Source organism: Amblyomma maculatum, chromosome 9 (genome assembly GCF_055883805.1).
Source record: "Amblyomma maculatum isolate TAMU_Amacu chromosome 9, ASM5588380v1, whole genome shotgun sequence".
NCBI lineage: Eukaryota > Metazoa > Arthropoda > Arachnida > Ixodida > Ixodidae > Amblyomma > Amblyomma maculatum.
Window position 1 is genome coordinate 64,090,955 of NC_139352.1, and position 14,195 is coordinate 64,105,149.

The following is a 14,195-nucleotide window of genomic DNA, read 5'->3' on the forward strand; positions in this document are numbered from 1 at the left end:
ATTGCGAGATGCTACGGGAGGGTGAATAAAGTACATTTGCGATACTTTCGATGAAACAAAAGACGGCACATCTGCTATGAGCCTATCTTATGAAAGTCGGATCGAAGTGCCTAAAATCACTGCTGCGTTCGGAGTCGTGAGAAATGAATAGTGAGGTGGCGGTGTGTCAACAAGAAATTCTGCGGAAATGGCGCCTACCTTCCACTATAAGCGGCGCCGTGGTGCTGTCGCTGCCGAAGTCGTTGGACACGATGCAGGTGTAGTTGCCGACGTCTTTGGCGGCCACTCGCTCGATGGTCATCATGACGACGTTGTCGACTACCGTGCGAGAGTACTTCGTCCCGCTGTTCAGGAGAACGTTGCCGTCCTGTTTCCATGTGAAGTGAAACGGCTTTCTTCCGAGAGCCGCCACGCACGTGACGCTGACTTTCTCCCCGAGGCTGACGCTCGGTGGAAAAGCCAGCGGCTGGATACGCGGCATGTCTGCGCGCCAGAAGAAATATGCAACGCCAACGCAGTTCGTGCGTCGTGGATACGCACAGGACGTAACCTGGATCTCCTATTTTACCTTGCGCTGCAGAATGGATCGCCCAAAACAGGCCGAGAACGATAGGCAGTGCGATCGCGCTGATCCTGCGTCCAGATGAAGCCATGTTTTCTTCGAGGCTGAGTGCGGAGATCTCTGCAGATGTAAGGCTGCAATCTAACGGGCGACGACTCTTTCCAGACTGTAGAGGGTGGAGTGAAACTGCGCTTTTCTTTACATCGCATACATGCATGTGAAGCTGTGGACAGCTAGCGCCACATCGTGGTCGCCGCCTTAACCCCTTAGCTGAGCTTCAGACGGGAGACATTGAGATGGAATGGGCGGGCGTAGCATCTGGTTCGATATAAGCAATGGCTGTAGGATAAAACGAAAACCATATATTTATGACAGTGATCGCCTGATTATCATACTTTGTTTTCGGCACATTCATTTTGGTGATATCTATCTTTGGATAATCAAATTGTATACGAAACGGCACGCTCACGGGAAGTTTGCAATGTCAGAGGAAAACAAGCTCCGACAGCCAACACGAAGTGGAGTGTTCATGCATCACTGTCAGATGTACAGTGCCTTAGAATGTTAGACGTAACGCATGCGTTATTGGCGGTGCCCAGAAATATTCGGAGATGAAGTCCTTGGGATATGCAGAAAACGCGGTCACGTTGATTGTGACCTGCAGCCGAATTCAGTATTTGCTTTTCGTATCATATGTCTTCTTAGGAAAGCTCTATAGGCACGGAAATAACGAATGCCTGAAATTGGTGTTCATTTTACGAAGGATTAGCATGAAAATTGCCTCTCATGTGTACTGCGTCATTGTCGTAGAATGTCTAAATTGGAACCTTAGCCATTCTCTTGCTGGCTATGAAAGCGTTATCCAGCTTCGCGAAGGAAGAGTAGGTACTTCAAGGAATAAACCTTGTGTGGAGCATTATCACAGAAGTATGCGTGAAGTGTACAAATATTTCTATAGTGATGCTTTTTTTTGCAATAAACTGCAGTATTTCGAAACTACTATGTAGCACGTAAGACTTTACCACCGCGAAGCATTCTCACTGGCGATATTTAAACCCTTCTCACTTTTCCTGCAGGTATCGCAATTCGTGCATTGCAGCATACCACGTATATAACTTGCTTGTCTGCGCTTTCAGCGACACTGACCTGTGACGAGCAGTTGGGCGCTGTAGCTGTCGCTACCGACCGCGTTCGACGCTCGGCACGTGTAGTTCCCCACGTCTTCGGCAGTCACTTGTGGAATCGTGAGCGTCGAAAGAGTCGCCGACAGCATCTGGTGCACAGCCCGTGCTCCTGGAGTCACTGGTCGGCCATCTTTGAACCAGGCGAACCGAATTGGCTGTGCACCTCGGATAGCGATGCAGGACACAACGAGTGTCTCGAGCAGAGGGTGGTCCTTGGGGAAGTAAAACGGCTGCAGCCTGGGTGCCTCTGTGAACCGTGGAACAAAGAGCGAGGTAGAGAGAGCGCGTTAATGAAAATTGGAAGCGCCGTTCTCCACATGATTCCTCCTCTTGCAGGCATGCTCTCAATGCTACCTTGCTCCTTCGCCGTAGAAGAGATGACGACCATTCCCAGTAAGAAACCAGTGAGCCATGCTAACGTCCGAGGAGACATGGCGCGCACCTTGTCTTCGTTGGTGTCCAGCACCTTGTGTGATGTTCGGGGAGCAGCATTTATATGCACTCGCAATGCGCATCGAGGCACCCTGAACGATACGGACAACTAGCGCCACGTAGGGGCCGCTACAGGAACCATGCAACAGCGCCCAGCGATTTCAGCCTCTCTTTTGCTCAAGCTTCGTCTTCACGCGACAATCTTGCGTGAACCTTTACCAACGCCACATGCGTTGTCGAAAGTGATGCGAAAAACAACTACGAAATAAACGTGATATATATGTTAGTGAGAAATACCGCTGAGTGTCAGCTTCACACCTCACCGCGGCTATCGCCTGGAAAGGTTCTACAAGAAATATCACAAATGAGCGTAATGAAAATTGGAGAAAAAAAAATTGAGATCAGTTTACATACTACTGATCCATAACCAGATATTCTTGCTGCAAATTCTTCAGGCGGGAGATGTACTTGCGCCTACTTTACGTAACGAACTTATAGGAAGCTCAAAACGCCCTGCAAGTATAGTGCATTAGCGCATACGCTTACATTCACCTCCGGGAACCGTTTCCAATGAATGCTTACGAATACGTTGGCTAGCATACACAATGCATTCGTTTACTAGTATACATCATTGTCATTACCGTGATGTATTATGCTCATTTCGTTGTCCAACGCCTATCAATGGTCAGATGGGGTACAACGACGGAGGGTTTACATGTGAAGCGCCAGTCGCGACGACAACAGAAACAATCCTCTCGCACCCACCAGTGACCCAGAGCTCTGCCTCAAAGCTGTCGCTTCCCACGTCGTTCTCAGCCCGGCAAGAGTAGTTGCCGATGTCCTCGGCGCTGACGTTAGGGACGGTCAGCACGGATACGGATTCGGTGATCATCCTGGAGACTGCCTTGTGCCCTGCTGTCGGCAGCGGACGGCCGTCTTTCAGCCACAAAAAGCTGAACGGCGGCTTTCCCCGGTTGACGATGCACGTGACTGCGACGGTCTGTCCAGGCAGGTGATCTTTCGGGAATGTGAAGGGGTGAATCCTGGGCGCGTCTGAACGAGGTGCGCGAAATACACGAAATTTAGTAGCAAAAACGAGAAGAGGAACGCGTTGCTGGTGATACGAGGGCGAAGTGTCTTGTGCCTACCTGCTTCAGCATCGACGCTCATCGCCAGAGTTGTCAGCATCGCGAAGAGAAGTGAGACCGGCATGGCCAGTTCGTACGACGTAGACTGCGGAACAGGGTCGACTGAACCAAGGTACGCTGCGCCGCTGCTTTTATGCCGGACGAGACAAGTCGCCACATACTTTAATCACTCACATAGGGCATGTGGCGCCACATATGAACGTTACGGTGAACTGTAGGTGAACTTGCGAAGCAAAGGAAAGCGGAAGCTAAAACGAACGACAAGCGTGTGAGATCAAAACTAGTTTTGAGTCTTGCCTTTATTTAGATTGCTCATAACATAATAAATTGCACGAATATTTTAAGCCACCGGGTGGATTGAGCGTAAATGAACATTACATGTGCTGCCAGCTTATAGAATATAATTGCAAGTGGGAAAGGGTGGTCCAACCTTCATTGATTATAGCGGCATCAATGTGTATTGAGCATTAATGTTTTCCGCTATTGAGATTTTACTATCAGCGCCGCATTAGTACCAGCGTCGTATATTAAAATGCCTCCCAGTCGAAAAAAACTACAGAACTGTATCAAAAATACGACAAAATATTCTGTTGTTCTGTCGTAATCATCAGATGTTTCTGTAGTTGTGTAGTACTTTTCTGTAGTCCTGTAGTTTTTCTGTAGTATACTTCTGTTGTCTGTAGTTCTGTTGCACTTTTATGTTGTAACTACAAAAATTTCTGATGTCACTACAGAATATTCTGTTGTCACAACAGGTTCGCTGTCAAAAACCGCACAGAAATTCTGTCGTAACATCAGAAAATTGTCTGTAGTTTTTTTCCGACTGGGCTCTGTCTTCGATATGCTTCTAGCGACAAATGAAGACAGAAAGCGTCAGTTTTTAAATTTCTGTTTGGTGCATTTGAAATAGCGTTAAGTAAGGCAGTGCAGTCGCGCTATTGGACGGTTGCGGATTTGAGGACCTGGAGTGCATCTGACAGTAGAGTTTTACGGTTCACTTTTTTGTTTGGCTCAGAAGGATGTGGCGTTAGAGCTTAACATGAGTGCGACGTGCATATAGGCGGATTGAAGGCATAATTAATTTCTCCACTTAGCGGCAAAGCTTGTTCTGAGAACAACACAACGCCATTTCTTCTGCGGTAGAGAGATGAATGAATGCAATGGGACAGCGCCTTTCCCTCTTTAAAGTGAAACCATTTCTTGCTTCATGGGTGGTTTAGACAGGAGGTGCGCGCAGAAAATATCTGCATGGAATGACATTTGAAGAAACTGCCTGCGGCGGGAATCGAGCCACTATCCCTCCGATCCCCAACCGAGCGCGCAAACCACTACGCCACGCCGGTTTTGCCAGAAACACATCGTAACTATCCTTTTCCAGCATGAGGATGATGTTAGCAATGACAATGACGCTGCAATTAGTGATAATTATGGTAATAGTAGAGATGAGGTGATAATGACGCTGCAGTTAGTGATAATGATGGTTGTACCAATGACTATAATGGTGAATTTAGTTTATAATGGTTTGGTTTGTGGGGTTTAACGTCCCAAAGCGACTAAGGCTATGAGAGACGCTTAGTTTATAATGATGATGGTGATAGCAAGGATGACAGTGACGGTGCAGTTAGTGAAAGCAGTACTGTAAAGTAGCTTTCGTCATTTCCGCTCTTAAGCAGACTTAAGTGTAGTCGCAATTTTCCTCCGAAGTCCCCTTCCAAAAGATGATCGTGAATACGCAGCTGCATGGGCGTCATACGCTGTACATCCTACGAATAAACATGTAGTGAGTGCATAATTCTGTATGGACGCCGCTTCCATATGTTACTTCCCTGCTCCGATTGGATGCACGTAGCATTGGGAAATTCGCATCCTTTGCGTCTTGATTTCAGTGCTCAAAACAGCTCGCAATATTGCGTGGACCTCTTAACCTCACCGCGCAGATTTTTCAGGTTTTTTTTTTTTTTTTTTTTTTTTTTTTTTTTTTGAGGAACAAGACACTTTTTTCGCTCTCATGTCCAGCACCTGAAACGTTCGACAGAGCGTCCACGCCTCTCTTGCTTGCGTTTCGGTTGTACCGAACGATACCTTTATACAGTTCCGAAAGGTTTGAAAATTGGAGATTCAGGTAAAGATTCCTTCATTCCCGTTTCGTGTCTTGTTTAAAAATCGTGGCATGATCCAGACGCACACACGCTATCTCCTTCTATGATGCAACGAGGCAATCATTGGCTGAGACGGCTTACCGGTGACGACGAGCTGCGATGTGACGCTGTCCGATCCGGCTGGGCTGCTGACTGTGCACGTGTAGTTCCCGATGTCCTCGGCACCCACTTCGATTATCGTCAGGGAAGACACAGTTTCAGAGAGCCGCTTCACTTGGTACCTCTGACTGCTAGCGATCCCCGCGCCGTCTTTCGACCAGAAGAATTCGAGCGGCTCGCTGCCTTCGAATGCAACGCAGTGTACACTGACTTTTCTCTGCGCTTGCTTGATCGTGGGGAACGTAAATGGTTGCACCCTCGGGGGCTCCCCTGAAATGTTTCACGCAACTTCATGTCTGCGTCAAGACAGGCTTTTTGGAGGTTCTTACCAAAGCTCGCTAGGCTCGGTGATATCGCAAATGTAGTGCGCGCTTACCTGTGAAATCCGCTGTTACACGCAAAACGACGAGGATGAAGATGATGGTTCGAGATTGTACGGAAACCGCCATTGCCGATGATGACTGCAGAGCGCGTAGATATATGCGCGCTTCTCTAGCTATTTCGAGAATACTGGCCAGTGTTCTCTGCAGTAGCTGTGTAGCGCACTCGACCGACGATACTTTGAGCGTTCTTGCGGACAGCTAGCGCCACTTCGTGGACGAAGTTAGAACCTTGGAAGGGAGCGCAGCTGTTGGTGCCGTTTGAGGAGACGCTACGGCTTCGAAGACAGTAGCGCTGCGGCGAAACGTAATGTCAAATTATAGTCCGTGTAATGAGGACCTCGATTGAGAGTAACCCGCTGTAGTTGTTTCCGCGTTCTTCATAAAAACCACCGCCTTTGACACTTGTGACGAAAACTACATGCCTTTTGATTGCGATTGCAACTTATAGTACTCTGCAGGTTCATTGGTGATATGCAAGTACGGTATAAGGAAAACAGAAAACCTTGGTCATTAAGAGAGGTTCAATGCGCTGATGGCTCGCACGTAAGTTGATAGGAAAGGCACTCCAGCGAACATACCTGTTACTAGCAGAGTCGCTGTGAACCAGTCGCTTCCTTCGTTGTTGGACGCCGAGCACGTGTAGTTGCCGATGTCTGCAGCCGATACTTGGTGCACGAAGAGGGTCGACATCTTTCCACCGAAGTGTTCGACGGTGTACTTCCCGCCGCTGTCGATGTTTTTCCCGTCCTTCGACCACATGAACTCCAGCGGTTGCTTCCCTTCCACTGCGAAACAGGACACCGTAATGTCCTTGCCCAGTCGGTGTTGCTTTGGAAAGGAGAATGGCTGAATCTTCGGTTTTTCTGGAAACGTTACAAACAGCTGTAGGTCTGGACGAAACGTCACGCTTTGTTTCTACGATTCGCTTTCTGCGGCTTTTAATGATGCGTACTTTTCTTTTGGTATGACTTTTGAGGTAGGCTACGCTAGAGCTCGCTGAAATCAGCTCACCATTTGAGACGTCTTCAGAAGCGCTCACAAGGATCACGAGGCAGCAGGCGGGGACGAGCAGAATGGAACGCCACATATTAACTTTGCGTGGAAAAGGAGACTGGGGGCAACGGTGGCTCTCACCGAGTCGTAGCGTGCAAACGAATGAGCTCAGGCCTCCGCAACAGAGTTCTACGAAAGCCCATATCGCAGTGTGGACAACTAGTGCCACCTGTCGGACAAGTTCTGACATAGTCAGGCGATGGTTTTAAGTTGGTTACAGAGCGCGACTTGCCGATTTCAAACGGAGCGGCGCGAACCGTGCATTTTCAGATTTATAGCAGCTCAAGAATTCGAAAACAAAAGGATGACGGCCAAATCAAAATGAGTGAAGACTATTCTTCAACACGATGGAGAAATAAATGCTGCGAAACCAGACGAAAATGCGAAGAATTCGCTAGGTGTAAAAGTGGCCATAGTCACAGACGACATCGATGTCGTGGAAGACACCGGCGCGCATAGGTACAGGAGGATACAGTGAACGCAAAGGTAAAGCAGAGGAACCGTGATGGGATTTCGAGTTCCATCAACGGGTTGAGGAGCGGAGGCTGCGGCGACAATGATTCCACCATGACATATGGAGTCAGTGCAAAGTTAACGATGCAAAGAACCCATTTCGGCCTCTGCAGTATCCGAGGAACGCCGTTTACACTCAGTATTTCATGTTCAGTTCTCCTGTCGGTTTATGTTTCGCCTCAACGGCTTTTGCATGCTATCTGTTTTTAAGATTTTTTTTTGTCTGGGGATAGGTAATTTTTGTCCTAGGGAACACTGTGTGTAAAAATATTAACTGATGCACTTGCACTGTGCTCCTAGGGTCTCGATTTCTACTCTACACTGTAACGTTACAGTGTAGGGAGTAGAAATCGAGACTCTAGAAGCCCACTGCAAGTGAATTTTTTGGAGGAGGTGCGGTAGGACAGCCATAAAACCACTAGCTCCCGGCATCATTATTTCCCCGGGCTCACGGCACGCCAACCAGAAGCCCTCGCTTAGTGGCCGGCAATGCTTCATACAGGGGCCGAATATAAACTGGGCCTTTTTTTTTAAATTGCTATAGCCTTCCATATGTAACGACGTGATGTGTTGTGTAGAGGTGTAAGCAGATACGAGTGACGGGGCGCCAATAAACATTACTAATCATCCAATCACGAGTAACGGTATGGGCTGTTTCTTTGACACTCTTGCGCAGCGTATCGTTTAATTTGTGCGCTCGCGGTGCAAAAGCTTCCTTAGACTGAGTATGGTAGGGCTTGAATTGCCATTTTAAAGCCGTTTACGGCGACAAGCTGATTCAATGCAGAAACCAGCTGGCGTAGTTCACCGGTGATAAAGAACGAAACCTTAGTTGGAAAATCAGAAGAGATAAATCGCGACAAATGCTTCCGCGAAAGAGGTGATTTTCGTAATGATTGTCGCGTAGTTTTAAAGTAACACTCCGAGCAACTCCAGCCAGTCGATTTTTTAAAGTAAAATTTATTAACTCGCTCTTCCTAGTTACGTTGACGCTTCTAGTTGTAGCAAAAGACTCATGTACCTGTGGGAAGTATTCGATTTCAAAACCTTGCCTCCAGACGATTGAAACTCGTGACGTCTTTCCCGAAAAGGCGAGAACGTTTTTACGCGAATGGCGATGTCGCGTAGCCTCTGAGATCCGTGACCAAAATCCGGTGCCCTTGCTTTAGTTCCGAAATCGGCCGGGGATGGCGACACTTGTAGGTCGCATTTTTGGTCGTTTCTGGCTTTCAAAAGCTCCGGTTCTGGGTCGGAGTCATCTAATTATATGATCATACTGACACATGCTAGCTGCAATTTGTCCTCGTGCTCATTTAAAAATGTCGGTTAGAGTGCGCGTCGCTGTCATTACTACCGGTAGTGTCATTTTGAGCTTGGTGTATATTGTTTCGAACTTTCATCAAAATAAATGAACTATGAGCGGACAACACTATATATACACTACGAGGTTTCTACAAGTTATCAGTGTGCATAATTGCAGTTTCTTATTGAAATTAAAGTTAGGTAGTAGGAAGTTAGGTGGTGAACTTAAACACTTAGGTCTTTGCCAATGAGCCAATTATAATATTTACCAAGTCATGGCGTTCAGCAAGCCAGCGCACCTTCGCAGTCCCGGCAATGGCGGTTTCGATGCAAGCTAAATGTACTAAAGCGCCCGTGGTCTGGGATTTACTCATAGATGGTAACCGAAGGTGGTAAAGAAATTGATCCAGAACTTTGTGCAAAGGCATGCTCAAATAGAACACACTGTCGCTTTGGTAGAATAGTGGCCATTAACTGAGTTAATGGCCACTGTTACAACACAGTTTAATATAATGAGTGAATCATATTAATCTGATGTCAGTCGCTGCATATTATTATATTGTCCAACCACCTGAAATATGCTTTCTTCATCGCATCGAAACGCCTAGTTATAGGATTCAGACTACTGAAATCTCACTTCGCACTTAAAGAATTACGGCGCACCGCACAAAAGACAGGCCTACCTTCCACTATGAGCGCTGCTGTGGCGCTGTCGGTGCCAAAGTCGTTGGTCACGGCACAGGTGTAGTTGCCGACGTCTTCGGCACTCACTCGCTCGATGGTCATCGTGACTATGTTATCGACGACGACGCGCGAATACTTCGTCTTGGTATCCGCGAGGAGCCTGCCGTCCTGCCTCCAGACGAAATCGAAAGGCTTTTTTCCAGTGGCGACGACGCAAGTGACGCTGACTTTCTCCCCTAGATTGACGTTGGGCGGAAAAGCCAGCGGCTGGATTCGCGGCTGATCTGCGTATGAAATGGCAGGCCTTGTTAGAGGGTCTACGAGGGCTGTCTATATATTCACCTTGCGTTGTGGCCTGGGTACTTGCAAGTAGTCCCAAAGCGAGAAGTAGTGCCTTTAGCTTGGTCTTGTTTCGCGCGCCGGCCATGCTGCTTCCTACTAGTCTCTGCACGCTTCAGCCCCGCATCTGGCAAGCGATGAATAGCTCCTTTTGCTTCTTCGCAACTGTACGCTTTCCTGGCAGACCACGGACAACTAGCGCCACATAGGGGCAAGTGCCGCAAGGGAAGAGAGGCGCAGTTTCAGGTAATGCACTCTGTCGTTGATTCGTCTTGAGTTCCGGCTCTCCGAGTGTTGCGCTGCAGCTCAGGAATGGCAACGTTCCTGAATAGATTAGCGCAGGTAACGTGTTCCCGTTCCGCCTTTACTTTCAGTGTAGGCTCGTTGAAAAGCAGAATTTCAAGGTGAGCGCGAAATGTTTTTCGCTAATAATGTTTTTCAGAAAGGTCCAGAAAGTATTCGTAACTGTCATTTGCGCTATATTTTATACCGGCAAGTCATTTCACAGGCGCCTATCATATATAACATTGATGACACAGCCACACATATCGAGTCTGCTCTCAAAATGTGAACTGGCACGGTACCGAAAAGTTACTCGCAATTAGCCAATTTCGTATTCACTGGATCTTTTTTTAGATACAAGATGCTCACGGCATCAAAATACTAGTACCAATATAAACCGACTCTTCTGTTTAAGTGCAGTTCGTATTATTGGGCTGTTTTTAAATAGCAGACTTTTACGGGACTGAAGCATTCGTTCGAGTAAACCGACTCTTCGAATTACGCGGAGTTCGTCTCAAATGTAGCTGTTTTAAATACTAGATGTTTACGGAACCTCAATAGCAGCTCGAATAAACCGACTCTACGAATTGTGTGTTGATTGTATTAAGTAGAACGTTTTTAAATTCCAGATATTTGCGGCGCGGAAACATCACTTCGAATTAACTGACTCTTCGGATTAAGCGAGTGCGGATTAACGAGGATCCCCCATCAAGCACCCGATCCCTCTGGGGACTTGCACATCAACATCATTTCGAATTAACTGACTCTTCAGATTAAGCGAATGCGGATTAACGAGGATCCCCCACCAAGCACCCGATCTCCCTGGGGACTTGCACATCGTCATATGCGCACTTTCCGTTAACGTCAGGCAAAAAAAAAAAAAAAAAAAAAAGGAAAGAGACTGATGGTGATACCGCAACGCTATATAATGCATGAGGCATTATGCGTGCAGCTCTGCTCGAGTGGCGTGGCTACGACACTAAGTTGCGGATACTTTCCGAGCTACAGCGAAGCCTTATTTTGATGCTGGCGGATTGCGTAAGCGCCGGTTAGGGACTTTTCGGGACATGTTAAATAACACCAAGTGGTAGAAATTTATCCGTGTCTCGCTTACTACGGCACCTCTCAGTAGAGAGGTTTAGCCTACCGTGATCCGCGATCCGTCACCGCGCGTTCCACTGCGCGTGCCCATATCCCTTGACGCCGATAGACGTCGCCACATACTTGATGTCGGCACATAGACCTGCCGCGTCGGGACGAATCAGCTTTTGCGCCCCGCCGACGCGCGGTAGAGGGTCACGGAGGCGGATCGCTGATCACGGTAAGCTAAATCTCTCTAGTGTTGACAGTGCTCCTTCGTCACGTGAGCGTCGTCACTATTGTCAGGCCGCCTAAAATCACTAGATAAAAAAGGGTATAGTGCCGTAAACCGTATGAACTTTACCCTGCTGTGGCATTTAAGTGCCGAGTAACTGACCTGTGACCAGAAGCTCGGCTGTGTGGCTGTCGCTGCCAGCCTTGTTCGATGCGCGACACGTGTAGTTCCCCACGTCCTTCGCCGTAACCCTCGGAATGGTGAGCGTCGAAAGGGTTTCCGTCAGTGCTTGGGCCACGGCCCGATCTCCGGCGGTCACGGGGCGGCCATCCTTGAACCAAGCGAACACTAGGGGTCGGCTCCCACGAATCGCGATGCAGGACACCACGAGGGTCTCGAGTAAGGGGTGATCCTTCGCGATGTGCAGAGGCTGCAGCCTGGGGGGTTCTGTGCAGCGTGCAGGCAGCGATGGACGGTATGCTTGGTTAGAAACCTGAAGCCATGCTGGAAATCCGTTGTTAGCGCATCATTCAGTTTTACCTTGCGCGTTGGCCACGAGAAGGGCAGAGCAGGCCACAAGCAGGGGGACGAGGATCGGTGCAGAAGCGGAAGATATCATCGTGACTGTCTTCTTTGCGGAGATCCTTGATCGTCTGAGGCTCCATTCGTCGCTGGTTGGGCGGAGTGTTGTGCAGTGTAGCCCTCGGAACAGACAACTGGCGCCACTCTTATTTGAAAGCGGGAACTAAAGTTTTGTAGCTGCGCGGCATGTTTAAAGGAGTATGTAAAACGCTGTTGAGCTGAGTAGCTCGCGAAAGGTATCCAATCTGCACATTCTCCTCTTTCATTCTAAAAGGGATACGGGTTTCTGTTCTTTATGACGCGTCTGTCAATACCAGCCAAGGTAGAAATATTGAGAACAAGTGTGTCTTCAGATGATCTTTTTTTTTTTTTCTTTTTCTTTTTTTTTAGTGCTGAGTTGCGTGTACGTATTTGTGCCTTCCACTTTGGCAGCGGCGTTGATTTTTCATTCTTTTTTGGGCTGCCATTTACGACATTCGCAAGTAAGAAAACAATGTCCACCAGTACACAAGTGCGTTAGTTACTTGATCAATTGCGTTGTCCGGCCTTTAAAGAGCGAGTGAGTCCACGAGAGATAGCGATGTACTGCAACAACGTGATACAGAAAGTTGGGAAATGATCGCCGCTGCAATTGGTTACTTTCGATATCCACGAAGCGTTCTGCAGGCAAGGTACTCTTTATCGCCATGGGTTTTACCGCAGCTAACCACGAATTTTACAAAGCAAGGAGAGAGTTGTCACATATCCGAAATATACGAAATCGCTTGCCAACCCACCTGCGACCACGAGCTCTGCCGTGAAGCTGTCGCGTCCGACGGCGTTCGTAGCTTGGCACGTGTAGTTTCCCACGTCTTCGGCGCCCACGTCGACGACGGTCAGCACGGAAACGAATTCAGTAACCACTTTGAAAATGGCCTTGTGGCTATTAGCAGGCAATGGACGTCCATCCTTGAGCCAGTTGAATTCCAGCGGCTGGGTGCCTTGGCTGGCGACGCAGGTGATTGCGAGGATCCGTCCTGGCGGGTGATCCTTGGGGAAGGCGAAAGGGATGAGCCTGGGAGGATCTGCGCGCAAAACGTGATTTTGCGCGTGCGCTTCTTTAGAGCGCCAACAAATTTAACCGGCCTTAACTTGGCTTCCGTACCTGCTGAGGCTTCGGTGATCGAAAGCAAGACCATTAGTATCGAGAAGACGATGACCAGCATGGCATCGGGTGAAGGGAACGTGCTCTCGTTGGTGTCTCTCCTGCGGCAGGGGCGAGCTGCGTCTGGCTCTTTGTACATAGCTTGCATGCGTCGAATCTTTCGGTAGCCGCTGCTGGCAGAACGCGTGGCGCCACATCTGGGCAGTTGTCGAAACTAAGTGTACAGGAGAAAGGCTGCTTGCCATGGCGAGCCGGTTCTGATGAGACAGTCTATATCACGGATTTCTCGGGGTTCTTCAGTTGGTTGTGGTTTGACGCTGCAGTGTATGGACGCCCAATCATCATCGGTACTCAGGAAAACAGGCGTAAAAAAAAAAAAAAAGCGAACAGGTGCGAATCGTATCATTATATTACGTGCGAGCTCGAACGAATTTGAGGCGCTACCACCGCACTAGCTCCCGCTCCCACCTCCTTAAAGCTAGCCATTTCATGTGCGAGAGCTACATTGGCTTTCAGTTTTTTCGGTGATGAAGGGTGAAAAAATGTATGCTGCGAATAGGACCAATCTTCAACGGCGCTCCCAACTGCCGTTTCCAGGTGCTGCTTATAAATTAGCCCCTGGCTGGCTGGTTATAAGTGCAATGAAAAGACGTTATCACGTTTTGAGTAGTTTGTTTTAAATTTATAGCGTTTAGTTGTTTTTCATGCGGCTCTCGTGAGGAGGGCGACCCTTGGTGCACTATTGGGCACCGCACTCTCGATGTCCTCAGGTTAGCGTGAGGGGACAGCCAAGTCACTCCTGGGCTTCATTCGGACTTGTACCATGGCAATAGTGCGTCTCCTGCTTTAAAGACAGTGAATTAGTTCTTCCTGTTGCCATGTCTGTCAGCACTGTTCCTGTTTTGAAAACTACTGACGCGCAGCAGCTTACCACATTTAATGCGAGCGCGCTTCCTACACTTGCGTACAATGAAGATGACTCCGTGGCACTGTTTTGTCTGTGTAGCGTCTTTT

At 48.3% G+C, this 14,195-nt stretch overlaps 2 protein-coding genes and 1 long non-coding RNA gene across 5 annotated transcripts in view; 1 reads left to right on the forward strand and 2 right to left on the reverse strand.

Annotated features, from left to right (window-relative positions):
* Positions 1–14,195, forward strand: part of LOC146179223 (uncharacterized) — a 294,299-nt gene that overhangs the window by 74,578 nt on the left and 205,526 nt on the right. The gene's annotated exons all lie outside the window — the stretch shown is intronic.
* On the reverse strand, positions 167–6,657 carry LOC146179227 (cell adhesion molecule DSCAM-like). The gene is made up of 5 exons (XM_084580150.1): positions 6,546–6,657; positions 5,567–5,854; positions 2,944–3,231; positions 1,709–1,993; positions 167–483 (listed from the first exon to the last, which is right to left on the reverse strand). Exons 1-5 carry the CDS (start codon positions 6,655–6,657, stop codon positions 167–169), a joined length of 1,290 nt encoding a protein of 429 aa, XP_084436276.1.
* Positions 7,892–14,195, reverse strand: part of LOC146179228 (hemicentin-2-like) — a 29,182-nt gene continuing 22,878 nt past the window's right edge. Inside the window, exons 11-14 of the mRNA XM_084580151.1 lie at positions 12,814–13,101; positions 11,618–11,902; positions 9,519–9,803; positions 7,892–7,902 (exon numbers count right to left, since the gene is read on the reverse strand). Coding sequence (XP_084436277.1) covers positions 7,892–7,902; positions 9,519–9,803; positions 11,618–11,902; positions 12,814–13,101 — 869 coding nt within the window. The remainder of the gene's footprint in view (positions 7,903–9,518; positions 9,804–11,617; positions 11,903–12,813; positions 13,102–14,195) is intronic.